This window comes from Lycium barbarum, chromosome 7 (genome assembly GCF_019175385.1).
Source record: "Lycium barbarum isolate Lr01 chromosome 7, ASM1917538v2, whole genome shotgun sequence".
NCBI classification, from domain to species: domain Eukaryota; kingdom Viridiplantae; phylum Streptophyta; class Magnoliopsida; order Solanales; family Solanaceae; genus Lycium; species Lycium barbarum.
In genome coordinates, this window is record NC_083343.1 from 91,276,137 (window position 1) to 91,294,606 (window position 18,470).

The following is an 18,470-nucleotide window of genomic DNA, read 5'->3' on the forward strand; positions in this document are numbered from 1 at the left end:
TCCCTAAATATTTCCTCAAATTGTAAAGGCATTCTCTAAGTTAACCTAAATTGACGAGGACACCACATTACCTTTAATTACATTGATACAATCCCCAAAGTCTTCAGTCATCACTGCGCTCCTTTAAATTATAACTAATGTACTTGTCCGCACTTCGTGCTAGGGCTGTTCAAAATCGATCGCTACCGATAATCCAACCGCAAAATTGGCTTATTTGCTTATTATTATTGGGTTATCGGATTAGCAGGTGGGGAATGGATTTAAATTTTATAACTAACGGCTTATCGGTGCGGGGGACGGATTACTCAATTTTCTTATTGGGTAAACCGTTAACCCGTTAAGAATCTATTATATTTTTATCCCTAAACATATAAAATATGTATGGTAATTATAATTTGTAAACTTAAAGATAAGCCTCAGCAGGCCAAGCCCATTTAATTAATAAGACAGCCCATTTAGTAAATAAGACTGCAATAGTTGCAATAGCCCATTTAGAAAATAACCCTCATTTTACTAAAGGGTAGGAACTGTTGTAGTGCTGTCATTTTCCACTCAATTCATTTTCCACTCAACTAATGGATTCCTAGGGTTTTTTTTTTTTTGCTTTTTACACGGCGTCAAGACTTAAGAGAAGATCGCAAAAGTGGGCTGCATTTGTTATTAAACCACAAGTCCACAACAACTCAGCAACTGCTAGTCTGCTACTACACGCAAGGTAAATTTCGAGGTTTTTTTTTTTTCACTTATGATCGTAATGGGTTTTCCCCTTCTGATCCATGGGGTTTCCTCTATTTTAAAACTTTTAGAATTCTCCCTAGTCAATACTCCATAAAGACACATATTTCCTACTATTAGCGAGTAATACTTTTGCCTTTTCATTAGTATTAGAACTGCAGATTGGACATAATTTTTGCTAGACTTATAAGAGCATTTTGGATGTTAATCTTTGGTGTATGGTAAAAGGACAAGGAGAATTGTTTAGGACAAGGAGAACTGCTTAGGTGAAGGAGAACTGCACTTAAGGAATATTTACCAAATATTAGTCATTACCAAGTAAATCGGTGCCTAAGCAAGACTTTTTCGCTGAAATAAGAAGGAAAACTAACGGATCAAATACAAGTCCTTTTGTCAGCAAAAAGGGACAAAATGTTCCTTGTTGCATGAAAAAATGCAGAAGCATTTCACAAGATCCAAGTTCATACAGAGCTCGCAGATTGGCATATTCAGTAGTCCAGTAGGAATATTTACATTGGCATATCCAGAAGAGTACTAGTCCAGACTGTCCAGTAGTGGTAACCAAAATAAAAGATTGAATGTGGTAACCCATACTTAACCGATACACCGCCCGATAATTGCTAATCCGATACCGAACCAACCGATATCTTATAGGTTGGCTAGCGGATTAGTACTTTTAAAAACCGATAACCGTTAAGCCGAACCGTTAACATAATAATCCGTCCGATCCGCCCGATAAGCAGCCCTACTTCGTGCAGTCGGGAGAAAAAGATATGCGACTGGTTACTAGTATCACACAAAAATTTTACGAAAGAAAATCAATTTTACAAATCGAATAAATTTTCATGATTTTTTGCGCATCCTATTTCTTTGATAGAAAGCCGATGCAAAAAATATTGCATGTTAAAAAAAAAAAAACCTATTTAAATATGTGTATAGAAATAATAGAAAATTAAATTAAAAAGTAATAGAAAGAAAACAAATGGTAATGAAATTCAGGGATATTTTATTTATATATATATATATATATTTTACTCTCTTATAAGAGGGAATAAGCAGACAGCAGGTCAACATGCCTGCTTGCCTGCATGGGGATATTTTTGTAATTTCAATGTTTTAGTAGTATTCTAATTGGTTAAATTTGTGCAGTTACTGTATGCACGTTGTAACTTTTGACTGTGAAGACATATTTGTCCTTTGTGGGCCCAATTCATCTTCCACGACACCAGGTGCAGTTCATCTATTGCGTGCATGTGTGACCGCCACGTATTGCTTACACGGTTTACATTGGATATAATAAGAAAAGTAATTTTGTGGCTCTTTTTTTCCTTGCATATTTTCTTCTGAGAGCAAAATTGCCAAGCATATTTTTGGTATAGCACAAAAGAGCGCGTATAACATTTATTTACTTATGTATTTTAAGTTTGATTAATTATATAACTTATATGCTAAACTGTAAAGATGACATATGACATCAAATTAATTACTTCTCAATTTGCTATTTTACATGTAGATTTATTTAAAGACAAATTAAATTCAGGTTATGCATAAAAACTTGTACACATTTATGTAGCATTTACAAAATAAAATCCAAAATTTCTTCAAAATAATAACTTCTTTAAAGTGCAATTTATAATACAAAATAAAAATTATCTTACAGTATCATCGAAAATTCATAAAAAATTTAATCATTAATTTCAATATTTTCACCTGCGTTGGGCCTGTGCACGGGGTTTTATATCTAGTTGTAGTAACCTACTTCTTTTTTATTTCTTCTTCCAAGGTATTTTTCTTAATATTTTATTTCATATTATGAATCGTTGATACTTATGTTTTATTTTTTCATTTCCTTTTAAATAAAAACTAAAAAATTTAAAAAGGAAAACAAAATAAAAGTGAGGTTGAAAAAAAAAGAATGAAAAAATAAAAACAAATCAATTAAAATGTATCCGGTTATTTATCGGATCAAATTACCTTATTTCTAATACTTCTCTTTTCCTTTTCTTCATTTCTTTTGTAAATTTTCATGTACTTAGATAAACTTAATCCGAATTATAGAGCTACGACACAATTAAACCCGAACGAACAAAATGTTGAATTGAGTAGGTGCATGTACTCCTTCTCCGGGACTATATTTTTTTGCAGAGCTGTGTCTAGTTCTCTAGAAAAAAACTGCAACTTGTGTGATATGGAAACCTCTATTAAAAATACTGCTAACTTGTGTGATATGGAAAACATTCAAATAATAATTGAAGACAAGATAAAAATAAAAAATACCTTCTGGTTCCTTAACAAAATGATAAGCAAAAATATACATGTATCAGCAACCATTACCAATTATTCCTCTTAAATCACAACTCTATAATTCCTTTTAAAGTTGAAGAATAATATTACATTCTGTCAAAAGATTTGTTTTTGTGTATTTACAGAAGAGAAAGAAAAGTAAAATGAAGGGCGAGACTCCCTATCAATCTTAGCTTTGTTATTAAAGATGAATCCTTTGTTTTGAAGTGACAGGGGTGTGTGTTTGGAATATATATATATATTTATAAAGCTAAGCATAGACAAAGTAATGTGACATCTTTCTATGGCCAAGAATCCTATATCTTTTTTCTTATTTTTTTGACATTTTTCTTATTTTCTCCCCATTTATATGTCATATTAGAAAATGCAAATGGCATTTCTTAATTACATTTTCTTTTCTTAATTACCCCTCTCTTTTCAGTTTAGAAAGCCCAAAAGACTGTCATTAATTTAGTGATCATTAATGGAATGAAACAACAAAAATCGTGGAAAACATGTGACTCTTAACTTAGCATTTTGCTAATTCCAGCATCCAACAACTTCCTTCTTCTTGATCAAATAGTGGAAATTTTAAGATTTCCAGAAAAAACAAATAACCCAAAGAATGAGTTTTAGAGAAGAGAATGAAGATGGGAGAGGGAATCTGAGAAAGCCATTTCTGCATACTGGACCCAAAAGGTGTTCTCGTTTTGGTTTCACTCTATTTTCATTTCTTCCTTTTGATTTTTTCTTTGTTTTCTTTTAAGTGTGTAAATTGATGGGATATTATTTTTGAATTTTGGTAAAACAAATTTTGAGATGTATGCTTTTCGGAGATATTTTTCAAAGCCGTGTTTATTTACAATGGGTTTTCATCACGTGAAGTAGACAGAGAACTCCGAATTTTGCTATGTTGATAAATATTACTTTCAAGATTCAATGATAAATATTCTTACCTTCGATATTCCTTTTTGTAATTTATATATTTCTTTACCCATATGAAAATAGCTCTATTGTGACTGTCATCATATTAATAGCATTTTATTTAATTGTGTCTATGGTGAATTTTCTATAATTTTTTAAAATATTTAGTTTGGTAACAGTGTTGTGCTTTGTTTCTGTTGGTAGCAGTGTGACAATGATATTAACTCTTTTAGTTTGGCGTGTTCAGTTTATTGTTATTATTGTTGTAGATCGGAGAATTATGCATAGAGACTCCTTTCTCATTAAATCTCATTAGTGAACATCCACTTTAATTTATTAAATGATTATAAATTAAAGTGACCCATAATTATAAAGGGGTAAAGGGCCAAAAATAACCCTCAACTAATGAAAATAGATCAATTATACTCTCTATCTGATTTTGGTATAAAAATGCCCTTATCGTGGAAAAGGGTCAAAAATACCTCTCTACTTTTGAAAAAGGGTTAAAAATATCCTCCGAACTTATTTTGGATAAAAAATATCACTTTTGTGCTTAAAGTTTTCAGTTATACCCCTGTCTTGACGGAAATTATCCCCCAAAATTATTTTTTAAATCCGCTCCATCATTTAAACCCGACCAACTAAATAATAACCCATAAGATCTCCTTATTCCTCCAATTCCCTCAAATTTTAAACCTACGTATTGGGGGAGTAAAGGGATCTTATGGGTTTTTATTTAGTTGGGTCGGGTTTAAATGATGAAGCGAGTTTAAATGATGATTTCAGGTTATTTTAGAGGATAATTTCCGTCAAGACAGGGATATATTTGAAAACTTTAAGGATGGGAGGGGTTATTTTGACCCAAAATAAGTTTAGAGGATATTTCTAGCTCTTTTTCCAAAGTAGAGGGGTATTTTTGACCCTTTTTCCTATCGTTAATGTATGAAAGAATTACACGGCGTGCTAAATATTTAGATTGTATTTATGAAATGTAGCTATGTTTCCAAAAAATTACGAAATACATCTACATTTTGGGTTTGTAGCAAATACACAATACACACGTGCAACTTGATGCGTTGATACAGTATGAGCTAATATAGCTCTTTTGCGCGATTTTACCAAATACAGTCTGTGCAAATACTCGCGATTTAAGCTAATCCAACACAACCGTATGTGCTGAAACAGTTGATACCCGCGATTCAGCTTATCCAGCGCTGATACAATACTAAACTACATCTATAGCATGCGCAACTACATTTCATAAATACACAAACTACAGTTATGTTCCGTGATTACGCTCTAAACTATAACAATTTGTGAAATTTTGTCAATTTGAAAAATTAATGTAATTGAACATTCAAGGAAAAACAATATGGGCTGTTCTAGGCCCAAACAATAGCATACAGAATGGCCCAAAAATGATCCAAGGTCCAACTAATTTCGGGCAGCGCCAGCTAATATGTTAGTCCTCTGTGAACTTGCTATTCCCCATCGCGAATATCACGTTGTAAGTTCCTCTTGTCTCTCGGTCTTTCTCATTACTCCTTTGTTTTAATCAATTCAATTTATTAAATCAAAAGACAGTCAACCAATTGGGGCTAAGATTAAAGAACTTCATAATATTCATAATTGGTAATCATTTTTTATGTTCAGCATATTTACTAGTTGTTAGAGAGGGGAGTGCAAGCTTATGAATATTAGGCCTAAAGAGTTCCTTGAAGTTCTTCAGTATACCAGCTCTTTGCGTTTCATTTTAGGTTTTGGGTTGAGTGAGACAAACTTAATATTTGATACTCCCTCCGTCCACTTTTACATGTCCAGTTTGAAAAACATTTACCATTTCATACCTATTTTACCCTTATAAGTGAGACAAACTTCAAGGAATTTTGTTGGTGGCTGCACAACTTTTAAAGTATGTTTGATTGATTTCAATTGTTTAGATGATTTGTAATAATTAGGGGTGATATAGTAAACTTATCATTTTATTTATGGCTCCTTAAGAAGTATGCCAAGTCAAACATGGGCAAGTAAAAATATCTTGTTCGGTACTTAGTTTCTTAGAAATTGTCTAGAAAGACCTTCAACATCATATAATCCTAGCAAATTTAAGCAAAATTAGAGCACAATGAATCAAAATGTCTATGTAGGCAATACCAACTAGTTGAAGATTAAGGCTTCTATTATTATTTTTTTGGGTATAAAGTGAAATTTTACTAACCGAAAAAAAGTATAATTATATGAATGCTGAGCATCCACTATTCCTATACAAAAGACTAATCCATTAGTTATCCTCTATCAGACATAAGTAGTGCAGAGAAGAACTAGTTAAGCCATTACAATTAGAGTTGCCAATACAGGTTTCCATCTACCAGGTTTCTGGTAGAGTAGGACAAAATAGCAGCTCTACAAAATTTGTTTCTTTTTACATTAATTTTCCAGCAAGGATACTTATTTAAATACAGCCTTTTGGCAGAGATTGAATACACAGAAAATTCCCAATAATTAAAGGACAGCCCAGTGCACAAAGCATCTTGCGTTGGCAGGGTCCGGGGAAGGGTTGCACCCATAGGGTTGTGATGCCGACAACCTACCCTAATGCAAGCATTGGTGGCTGCTTCTACGGCTCGAACTCGTGATCTATAGGTTATACAGAGACAACTTTACAGTTGCTCCAAGGCTCCCCGTCAAAATTTTCAATCATTAAAAGGCAATCCGGTGCACAAAGCATCCCGCATTAGTAGGGTCCGGAGAAGGGTTGTACCCCTAGGGGTGTGATGTAGACAACCTACCCTAATGCAAGCATTAGTGGTTGCTTCCACGGCTCGAACCTATTATCTATAGGTCAACCGGAGACAACTTTACCGTTGCTCCAAAGCTTCCCTTCAAAATTCCCAATCATTAAAGGGCAGCCCAGTGCACAAAGCATCCCGCGTTAGCCGGGTCTGGGAAAGGGCTGCACCCCTAGGGGTGTGATGTAGATGGCCTACCTTAATGCAAGCATTGGTGGCTGCTTCCAAGGCTCGAATCCGTGATCTCTTGTGATCACTTTACCGTTGCTCCAAGGCTCCCTTCAAAATCCCCAATCATTGTTTTCACTAATTCCTAACACCAGTGGTGCTCAGTTTGCCAGTCCCTAGTGGAGCTGTGAATGCCCAACTAGTTCCTCATTCTTGCCCGTAGACTTGATATAGTAGAGCACTCAAATAATAGGTGGTCAAAAGTTTCAATAGCATTTCCACAGAAAGCACAAGCCATTGGATAAACTTGAATCTGGGATGAATACTACCTTGCAAGGCTATACTCTTCCAAGGAAACCTTTGGATGTTGAGGGAGTAGACTGACATACATTTTTCAAATAGAGAACCTCCCTCCTTGTCGCATCTTGTCTAGTCTACTAACCAAACTGCCTTGAAGATTAAGCTGCATGATAAGTAGTCCAGTGTCCAGGATTTTTCTTATTACCCAGGCAGCCAGTTCCTAGGTGTTGAGCAAGTCTCTACTGTGTCCTTTATATAGAAGTCGTGCACCCATTTGATCGGTAGAAAATCCTTCTTGTGAGCCAAAGACTAAAGTTGCTTTGACACTGCTGCTTTATTCCAAAGTCCCATGTTCAAGACATTCAGGCCACCTACCTGCTGATTGTGGTAGACATACTCTGTCCAAGTAACAAGAGGTTTCTTTGATGAACTAGCTGCACCAGTCCCAGAGAAATGCTCTACATAGAGATTCAGTAGCTTTCATAATCTTCTTTTGCAATTAGAAAGTCCGAGACCTATTCTGGATGCCAAATTGAACAGACTTTATCATTGGTAGCCTTCCAGACTTCCAGTATATGAGAGTAGTTTAGTGGAACAACATGTTATTGTAGAGGTTCTCTTCTCCACCAAAGACATGCGCTGGCTTATGCTTATGGTCAGCTTCTTTGAAGATTAAGGCTTTGTTTTGTCGGTTGGCGCACACTAGTTTAATATTTGCTAGACACTTTTAATCTTGTTGGGGCTTTGTATGTTGGTAGAAAATGGAAGCTACCTAATCTTGTTGGCAGTTTTGGAGGAGGCTTTGTTGTTGTTGTTGGTGGTGGTGGTATTTATTTTCTTGTGATTACTGTTGTTTGCTGCTGCGAGCTTGTGCTGCTTGCATAGCAACCTATTTGTCTCCCTCAATGTAATACTCCCTCCGTTTCAATTTTATGAACCCATTTGACTGGGCACGACATTTAAGAAAGAGGGAAGACTTTTGAAACTTGTGGTTCAAAATAAGCCTTGAAAATTTGTGTGGCTGTAAATCATTCATAAAGTGAATTTGTTTCCAAATTAGGAAAGAGGTCATTCATTTTGGCACGGACTAAAAAGGAAATAGGTTCAAACAAATTGAAACAGAGGGAGTACATAATTACGAAAAAGTAATGTTTTGTTTTTCTTATTTGTTGATTTTTATTTTTTTATCTTGAAAGCTACAGACTTTGAGTGGTTGAATTTGTTTTATTGCTTGGAAGAATCACTAATGGCACTCTCATTAGAGGACTTCCTTCTTCGTGCCCGAGTATTGAAACTGTACAGACATGCTTTGAGAATCTCAAGGAGAGCACCTTCTCATGCTAGAGGTGAGACACATACTTCAAGAATTATTCGAGATAGCAATGATGTATGGTGCGCACATTATGTTGTTTCGTGCTTTTCCATATCTTTGGTTTCTTCAGGACAGTGATATTTTAAATTTTTGCAATCTAATAGTTATGCAATAGAATTTGATCCACTGGGGTGTCTTAGCCATTGAATTTTGTTTATAAATCTGTTAAGTGGAAACTTGTGGTTTAAATCTATGAACCATTAAGTTGCTCCCTTTTCCCCGAGAGAATTGCTAAGAATGAAATAGGAGTATGTTACTTTGACATGTCCTAGACAGATACTAGTGAAATACTACTTGGTGAATGGTATTATGCCAGAAAATTGCTCCCGTCGTTGCAATCGGGCTTTTGTTAAGCAAAACTAGGGTTCAAACTCACCCAACAATAACTCTAAATACTGTTACTGCTTAAGAATTCCAGCAGAAGAGAACTTGGTAACTGAAACACAGTTAGGGGTCGTTTGGTAGGATGTAGTAGAGAAAATAATACATGTATTAGCTTTGGTATTATTAATCCGTTGTCTGGTAGTGTTTTTCAACCTATGTATAACTAATGCTCCCTCGATTTCAAAATGTTTGTCTTACTTTCCTTTTTAGTTCGTTTAAAAAAGAATGTGTTTTTCCCTTTTTGACAACTCTTTAATTCCAACTTTACACATGGCATGTTTAAGACCCCAAGATTAAAAAACATTTTGGTACATTCTACACATCTTTAATTGAAGATCACAAAATTCAAAAGTCTTCTTTACTTTCTTAAACTTCTTGCCAATTCAAAGCCAGATTAACATTTTGAAAAGGAGGGAGTACATATATTAGTTATATACCCTATTTAGTACTATTCTTATCCCAACACCCTATTCATATAATACAACAAACCAAACAGTCGATAAAAAATAATGTCAGCATAACTAATCCCAGCATTATTAATACACCTATTCAGTACTATTCGTATACACCCTAACAAACGACCCCTTAGAGTTCATCAACTCACTGCAGGAATATAGTGTTCTTTTATTGGGGGACTTCACACTTTGTAACTCACAAGCACTGAATTGGTGCTTGGCTATTGACATCTATAAAATCATTTTTACCTGTTTCCAAAAATAACATGGCTTTTGCAGAAGATGTGCAATGAAAGTAAGTAAAACAAAGAGTTGTTTCTATCCGTAGCAGCTATACTTCCGTAATTATCAGCAATAAAGTATTTTATTATTTTGTTCTTTTTCCCTTGAATTTTATTTCTTATTCTTTGAGCATGATAGCCCTTTCTAATGGTGCAAACTTCCTGGAAATTGTTCTCGGTTTAAGTTCTTTTCTCTGTTCAAATATGTTGCTTATGAATTCCGCCCAACACATTTTTGTTTTCAGCTGATTTGAGGCATATTATTAGACAAGAGATGGAGAATAACAGGAGTTGTAGTGAAAAACAGAGAATCCGGTACTTGGTTAGTGAAGGATTAGAAAGAGTGAAACGTCTGGATGAGACGCTTGACATGCAAGGCCATTGATTTAATGTTAATGTGTAAACTATATCGTAGAACTTACATTTTGCAACCCTAACAAGTCAAATGTGTGTTGCATTTTCCTGTAAAATCAGCAATTAGAAACAGGGAATGTGGAAGTCGAAGAACTTATTCAGATTAGTCAAAGACATGCTACAACGTCGGTGCTCAGCAATATCTCCAGGGCTTTATGCAAATATCTCGAACGATCCTCTTGTAGCCATATTCTTGTCTACACAGTTTACATGTAGGAAAGATGTTTTCTCAAAGATCATATTGATTATTTTCTTTTATGTACTTGGACAACGTTATTATTTACTGGTTCAATGTTATAGTTTTATAACAACTACTTCGTGTTCTATTCTTGAACTGGGAAGGCAACACTTGGTGCCAAGCTGTTAAATAAAAATAATTTGTTTGGTTCCATACAATCTTTTCTAGATATGAGTCACATATTATCATCAACAAGAGAAATACAAAACGAATGAGGAATGTTGTTACTGCCAAGGAAGTTCATTTTGAAATGCTAATACCCAGAGAGTTCTTTCTTAAGCTAGGGTCTTCTTTTTATCATGATTATATCAAACTAACAAGATTCAAAAAGTGTATTTTATATGTTCTGATGAGGTTTCATTGGATTACATAGGCTACCCAAATTGGTCAAAGTTTATGATGAGCTAACATAGGTTATGCAAACTTAATGTGCTGTTGAATACTTGCCAGAAAATTTCTGTAGAATTTAACATCCCTACAATTTTTTTACATTACAAATCAATTTAACATTATTTTTCTTTCCACTTTGCGCAATTTTCATGCTACCTACTCCACTAGACGCAACTCAGTAGGGAGAAAATGTAAGAATTGTGATATTGCGTTGCTGTTTATTTTACGTGCACAAAAACTAAAGATACCCAAGATTATTTTCTTTTTTCTTTCTTTACTTAGAGTTGGTCAAACGTCACGCACAAATTGCTAACTATAAGGAACTTCACACTTCTTTCACTTTGCTAATTTTTAGGAACTTCACACTTCTTTAAATAGCATGCAATTGCTAATCATTACAGTATTACTAGTGCTAAGTACTGCTCATATTTTAGTACTTCTTATTGCTAACTATTACAGTTTTACTAGTGCTACTGCTCATTTTTTAGTTATTCTTGTTGCTAACTTAGTGCTAACTATCAATTTTGGTTATCTCATATCTCCCTCTGTCTTCTTGTATGATTTTGCTTACTATACCTGCGGGGCTCCGGATGCTATCGGGGCTTCCATCACTTAGATTTAGTGCGATAGAGCGCACCACAAGAAGCACCCCTCAATTGAGATGTCAAAGACAGGAACATAGTAGCAGTGACATCTCGAAAATCACAAAAGTGTAGAGTTTGAAGCAATCGCAAAGGAGAAATTGCCAAAGATGGTATATGATTACTATGCCTCTGGTGCAGAGGACCAGTGGACTCTCGCAGAAAATGAAAGCGCATTTTCTAGAATTGAGTAAGTATTTCTATGACTATATATGGTCCTGTTTCATATTTTAATTTTCATCGACTTAGTTGTTCACCTAAATAATAGCATGTAAGTAGTTTTTTTTCTTTTGAAACAGGATTTGGCCTAGAATTCTAGTTGGAGTAAGTGACATTGATCTAATCACAAGTGTACTGGGATATAAGATTCAATGCCCATCATGGTTGCACCAACAGGGATGCAGAAAATGGCGCATCCTGAAGGTATCTTCGGATTGCACTTATACTAACTTGATCTCATCTCATCAACTAAAGCAAATTGAATGTTTATTTTAAGTATGGGATTGATACAACTCATATGATCCATTTGAACTGAAAAGAGTAGTGCATTATCTGTTTTTTACTACCGACTATTTATATGTTACATATTACTTTGACGTAGAAGAATATGCAACAGCACGAGCAACTGAAAGAGCTGGATTCAAGGCTGTTGTCCTTACAGCGCATACTCCAAGGGATGGTCGAAAAGAAGCAGATATCAAGAACAGGTAGTTTTCTTTTTTCTTAAAATATTGGAATGTGTGATTTAATTATCAGCTAGTCTTAATTTCTCTTCTTGTTTTTGACAGATTTGCTTTGCCTCCTCATTTGACGTTAAAGAACTTTGAAGGACTTGATCTAGGAAATATAGACAGGGTGAGCGACGTACTCAAGACTTCATTTTACTACTATATAGAAGCATGGGTTGGCACCCATGCTTCGTGGTCTGCCTTCGTCGTCAAAAAAGCCAAAAGTAAAACAAACAAAGTGGGAAATGTCAAATTGAGACATCAACGTAGGACCCACATGGTCATGATGCAGAACTTTGGATATTGCAGAGCCAATGCGTGACATTCAAATACAAGTGGACCCAGTGTATAGCAAATTAATACCCACGTGAACAAGTGATAAGGCATCAAGTACAACATTTTAAGGCATACAAATCTTGAAACAACAACTAAAATTTTAAAAAAAATTATGGGCCCCATATATATTAATCAACAACTAATATTAAAAAACAATTGTGGGCTCCATATTAAATACCAACCAGTATTAAAAAAAAAAAAAGTGGAACCCACCACATCCAAACTCACGGGAAAAAAAAGTGGACCCCATATTACCAAAATCAAGCAATATTAAAAAAAAGTGAATCCCATATTAAAAAAACAAATAATGTTAAAAAAAATTGTGGGCCCCATATTAAACACCAACCAGTATTAAAAAAAAAAAGTGGAACCCACCACATCCAAACTCACGGGAAAAAAAATGGACCCCATATTAACAAAATCAAGCAATATTAAAAAAACAAACAATGTTAAAAAAAAAATTGTGGGCCCCATATTAAACACCAACCAGTACTAAAAGAAAAAAGAGAAGAAAAAAAAGTGAAACTCACCACATCCAAACTCACGGAAAAAAAAAGTGGACCCCATATTAACAAAATAAAGCAATATTAAAAAAAAAGTGAATCCCATATTAAAAAAACAAATAATGTTAAAAAAAAATGCTTAGAAAATCAAACAATTAAATCAATAATGATGGACTCATTGCCACATGCGTATCAACCCATTAGTGAGAGTAAATGAAATTATTATACAACAACATACTTAAAATACTTATATATTAAAATAAGATAGAATTTAATTACTTTTTCATTTTTTCCTTACTCTAATAAATGTGAAAAGAGATTAATGTCATAAAAGAAAAATAATATTAAATGGAGATCAAATAATTAATAAGGTAAATTAGTGAAATTATAATTCTAATTGACGTTTCCTTAAAAAACCGTGTAAAAAATAACATGACAAGTAAAATGAGTTAAACAAAAAATATTTACTAAAAATTAAAAAATAGAAGTTCTTCATTTAAATAGAAAATTAAATTTCTACTTTGTTTCATTTTAAACATGTAAAATTAATATAATAATTTGAATTAGAATTATCCAAATCAAAATTTGATAAAAAAATTATATGTATTACTTTACTATTACTACTATATAGAAGAGCCGGTTTAGGTAAGATCTTCGTCCGTGTTCGGTCCTACTTTTTTATTTAAGGGTAAAAAAATCCTTTGTGGTCCCACCCACTTTTTTATTTAAGGGCAACGTGCACCTCATATATTAAAAAATCAAACAATATTCATGTAATTCCCAAAGTATCCCCATCAAGTCAATAATAGTGGATTCATTGCCACATGCATATTAACCCATTAGTGAGAGCAAATGAAATTATTGCACATCAAAAAACGTGGACCCCATATTATTACTTTTCTTCAAAATATTTAATTGCTGTATTTGCTATTCCGCCATGTCATTTATTTGTTATGTTTACTAAAATAAATATACTTAAAATATATATATTTTAAAAATAAGATACAATTTAATATCAAATAAAGATCAAATAATGAATAAGGTAAATTAGTCAAATTATAATTCTAATTCACGTTTCCTTAAAAAACCATGCAAAAGACAACATGACAAGTAAAATGAGTTAAACCGAGAATATTTACCAAAAATTAAAAAATAGCATTTCTTCGTTTAAATAGAAAATTAATTTCTACTTTGTTTCGTTTTAAACATGTAAAATTAATTTAATAATTTGAATTAGAATTAGAATTATCCAAATCAAAATTTGATAAAAAATAATAAGTATTTTACACTTTTAAATTAATTAAATTAAAATTGAAAGTATTGACTGATGCTTAAATATTGCTATTATTTTATCTCAAAGAGAGGGACATAGTTTTCTTTTAAACAAGTCTTCTCTTTTAAAAAGTATTAATAAATTTTCGTAGCAAACACGAATAAAATAAAGTTTTAGATACGGAGCACAAACTACAATGTTATATTGATCGTATTTTGAACATAGTATATATATATATATACACATTATAATCCGAAGTGTTGGGCCCGTGCGCAGCACGGGCATAGCCCGTCTAGTTATTCTATATATGTTGCTCAGACTCGGGTATAACAATATAGATGATTTTATCCATTTGTGCCCATTGTTCATTTTGTGTACGGTGCAGATTGATGAGTCTGGACTTGCTGCATATGCTGCAAGCCAAATTGATCTGTCACAGAACTGGGAGGTAAATATATATATAGGTTGATGCTGCTTAACTTTTTTTTTTTTTTTGGCGTGGATTGCCCTTCATTTGGGATGGTCTTCAATTTTTTCCCTTCAAATTGGCGGTCTTTAAGTTTTTCCCTTTGCGTAACATCCCGAGGTTATGGGTTTGAACCCCAGCTCAGTAAAAAAAAAAAAAAAAAAACTCAAGGCAGAATTTTACAAATCTGCCCATGCAAGGCAGAATTTGGTCCCTAAGGCAAAATTTCTACCTGAAGGATAAAATTTAAAGACCACCATTTTGAGGGGTAAAAATTAAAGACCATCCCCAACGAAGGGCAATCCTGCAAATTGCCCGCTTAACTTTATCATTGATGGGCTTTCTCTTAACTTGGTGTTTCTTGGGAATTCGAATAGGATGTGAAGTGGCTTCAGTCGATAACCGACTTGCCAATTGTTATAAAGGGTGTGTTAACTGCAGAAGATGGTATGTATGCAAACATATACTAACATGTGAATGTTGTATTTTCTCTGTTGAAACTCTTATGAACCATATTTTCTATATTTGTCTTAACAAGGTTAGCTGTTGTAGCTGGAGCAGCATGACTTATGGTGTCAAATTACGGAGCTAGGAGCTTGAATATTCTCCTGCAACCAGGGGCGGACCCACCTTGAAGGGTAGGGGGACACATGCCCACCGTAACTTCGGAAAAAACCTTATATACATATATTCATGTACCTTGAAAAACTATCATATATTTTAAAAGGATCCCTCAAACATAATTGGTAAAGTAGTTTAGTTGGTAGGAGTGCCCTTGAGCTGATTCTCACTGGTCGCGACCCGAGTTTGACTCTCGGCTCCTACAATTATTATTTTTAAAATTTGTGCAGTAAATTGCTGTACAAACCTGAATTTAATGCAGTTTTTTTTTTATTTTTTTATTGTTTAGTCCCCCTCTCATTTTACTTTTTCATTAAATCCCTCCCCCAAAAGCCCCAAATTCCAAAAGATCTTTTCCCGCTTTCCACTCATCTTTTCCCAAGGTAATAAGCAAAAAGAAACTCCTTTGACTCTCTCCATTCTCAAACCCTTCTTCCATTCTTCCATTATCAAGTTTCTCACAAATCACTAAGGTAGGAACGTCACTCATAGTCGAATCTATTGTTAATATTCATTAATTTGTCCGACAATTGAATTCGAGCCAACGATCAGACTTCTCTTACGGTAAAGATTTTCCTTCTTTTTTAGTGATTAATATAGATTACTTATTATATAACTATTTAATAGTATTTAACTACTAGGGATTGAGGAATATATAACTTTATAGATTTAATTTAATTAAAAATTGTATATCTTATACTAAGCCGTAAAATCTTATCATTTTCTTAAATTTGGAGTTTTGTACAATCAACTTAAGGTCTTGAAAAGTTAGGTTTGTCTTTATTTTTCAAATGAAAACGCGTTGAGTTCAAGTATGAGTTGATGATGTACTTTTGTTATATTAGTACCAAATTAATTATAATTGATAATATTGAAGTTTGTACTTTGCGATTGTAATCAATAATTTTTTTAAGAGTCGCACGCCTAACTTTGTCGCTAGTAATTGACGTACTAAAGATAATGGTGCCTCCGTTGTGCTCAAATCCTGGGTCCGCCTCTGCCTGTAACTATAATGGCCTTAGAAGGGTTTAGCACTACTCAACTTTGACATCTTTAAAGTAAACATTTTTCTATGTTTTTGTTGACAAATAGATGAAAATTTTGCAGGTTGTAATAGCAGAATACCTGTTTGGTGTTCGGCGTGGGACTGATGTCTTCAAAGCATTGGATCTTGGTGCATCTTGTAGAAACAAGTGATTCAAATGTTAGTTATGTTAGTTAGGAGGGTCCATATGAAGGTAGTTATTAAAGTAAGGGACTCAAGTGTAATTAGTAAGAATGAGTCAGCTATTAAACTTATAGTTAGTTAAATCATCCCATGTATATATACCATGTACACAGCTTGTATACGGTTACAACAATAATGAGAATTAATCCTTCTTTCTTCCTCTATACTTTTTCTTCTAAATACTGATTAGAATCAAGAACTTGATTCATTTCTCTTCTAAATTCTTCATGGTATCAGAGCGACGAGCTTGAAATCCTTGCTTGATAGATCCAGTTCAATCTGTTTGTCATTTCCGCAAAAATATGCAATGTTAATATACAGTTTTGGTGAAAATATTGAATAATCAAGATGGTTGCTGATGATACTACGAATGTTGCAAATGGAAGTGCCCAGACAAATGAGCATATTAACAACAACTCTCAAAGGCAAGGAAGTCAAAATGCAGGAATCGATTATACTCACCTACTGTTTCTGCAGTCATTTGATATTATTAACATTCAGGTGATTTCTTTCCAACTTACTGGTTCTGAGAATTTTTCTGCTTGGTATAGGTCAATGAGGCTAGTCTTGTTGGGTAGAAACAAGTTAGGGATAGTGGATGGTACTGATTCAAAAGATAAGTTTCCTAGTTTAGAGGGTCTTTGGGAGAGAGTAAATGTCATAGTCTTGTCATGGGTGATGAATTCTGTGTCAAAAGAATTACTTGGAGGCATAATGTATGCATCTAGTGCTCAGTCAGTTTGGGAAGATTTGATTGAAAGATTTCATAAAATAGATGGTTCAAGAACATTTAACATTCATAAGGAAATTGGCACATTAACACAAGGCACCAATTTTGTGTTAGTTTACTACTCTAAAATGAAGAAATTATGGGTAGAATTTGAGGCATTGGTCCTAACACCTTCTTGCAACTATGACAAGTCAAGAGAGTATGTTATCCACCAGAAGAAACTAAAGCTTTTTCAGTTCTTAATGGGATTAAATGATACATATAAAGCAGCAAGAAGTCAGATCTTGTTAATGAATCCCATGCCATCTGTTAACCAAGCTTACTAAATGATCATGAGTGATGAGGGTCAAAAATCTGTAGTTGCAACTGCGGGGGTGTTAGGTGCAAATCCTGGTTTCTCAAGGTTCTTATGACTCTGCATTATACACTAGAACAGGAGGAAATCCAAAGTTCAGGAAAAACTACAATCTGTTTTGTGACTTCTGCAAGATTGATGAGTTATGATACCTTATGTTTTGATGATTTGACAAACCTTAAGGAACCAGATATGATCAGGCTCACTTGCTGAATTTGGTCAACCTCTTGATACCTCATATACTTCTATGTTGACATGCTCGTGGAAGAATCAGATGCAATCAGTCACACTACACAAGCTGCGGGATATGTTCATATATGAAGGACCAGATGAGATCAGGTTCCCAGCAGGATATGTTCATATATGAAGGATTAGATACGTCTTCAGAGAGACAAGATGAGATCAGGTCCCAGCTATTGCTTGATCAACTGTACAATTGTAAAGCTATTGACATTGCAGCAGTGTAGCAAACAACATCAGAGTTGTTGCAGCCCGTTCAAGAACAGATGAGGGATCAGGTTCCTCCAGATGAGGGACCAGGTCCCTAGATCATTGAAAAGTCAACTCTGCATCTGTAAAGCTGCCGACACTAGAGTAGAGCAGCAGTGCAGCAGTAATATAGCAACAGAGTTGCTTTATGGGCTGTCATCTTCACTCTCCCTCTCTCCCTCTACATATACAACATCATGCTCAAAGTGAAGAATCATTCTTGCACAATTCGAAATTGCTCCATCCTAAGTGCAAGTCTCTACCTTGCAAGGTGTTCCTCAAGAACAGAGCCTCAGCAACCCGAAGGACCAGATCCAGAACTGAAGATGCTTGAGGTCCTTAGGTTGTTGAGTCTTTGTTCTTTTGT

At 34.2% G+C, this 18,470-nt stretch overlaps 1 protein-coding gene and 1 pseudogene across 3 annotated transcripts; both read left to right on the top strand.

Moving 5' to 3' along the window:
- Nucleotides 1-5,334: 5,334 nt before the first annotated feature.
- Nucleotides 5,335-10,501, top strand: LOC132603547 (uncharacterized). Of its 3 annotated transcripts, none has more exons than XM_060316674.1 (3): nt 5,335-5,449; nt 8,402-8,545; nt 9,937-10,501. In XM_060316674.1, the coding sequence occupies exons 2-3, from the start codon at nt 8,446-8,448 to the stop codon at nt 10,074-10,076; spliced, it is 240 nt and encodes a 79-aa protein (XP_060172657.1). In that variant the 5' UTR covers nt 5,335-5,449; nt 8,402-8,445; the 3' UTR covers nt 10,077-10,501. The 3 variants fall into 3 exon arrangements, with proteins under 3 accessions (XP_060172657.1, XP_060172658.1, XP_060172660.1); XM_060316675.1 differs by having other exon boundaries at nt 5,380-5,449; nt 8,396-8,545; XM_060316677.1 differs by lacking the exon at nt 5,335-5,449 and adding an exon at nt 5,456-5,574 and having other exon boundaries at nt 8,396-8,545.
- Nucleotides 10,502-11,112: 611 nt separating this feature from the next.
- Nucleotides 11,113-16,498, top strand: LOC132601594 (glycolate oxidase-like; annotated as a pseudogene).
- Nucleotides 16,499-18,470: the final 1,972 nt, after the last annotated feature.

Coding starts and splice junctions, on each gene's coding strand:
- LOC132603547 (XM_060316674.1), top strand. CDS start 8,446: ATGGCACTCTCATTAGAGGACTTCCTTCTTCGTGCCCGAGTATTGAAA. Junction 8,546..9,936: donor AGCACCTTCTCATGCTAGAG/GTGAGACACATA, acceptor TTTTGTTTTCAG/CTGATTTGAGGCATATTATT.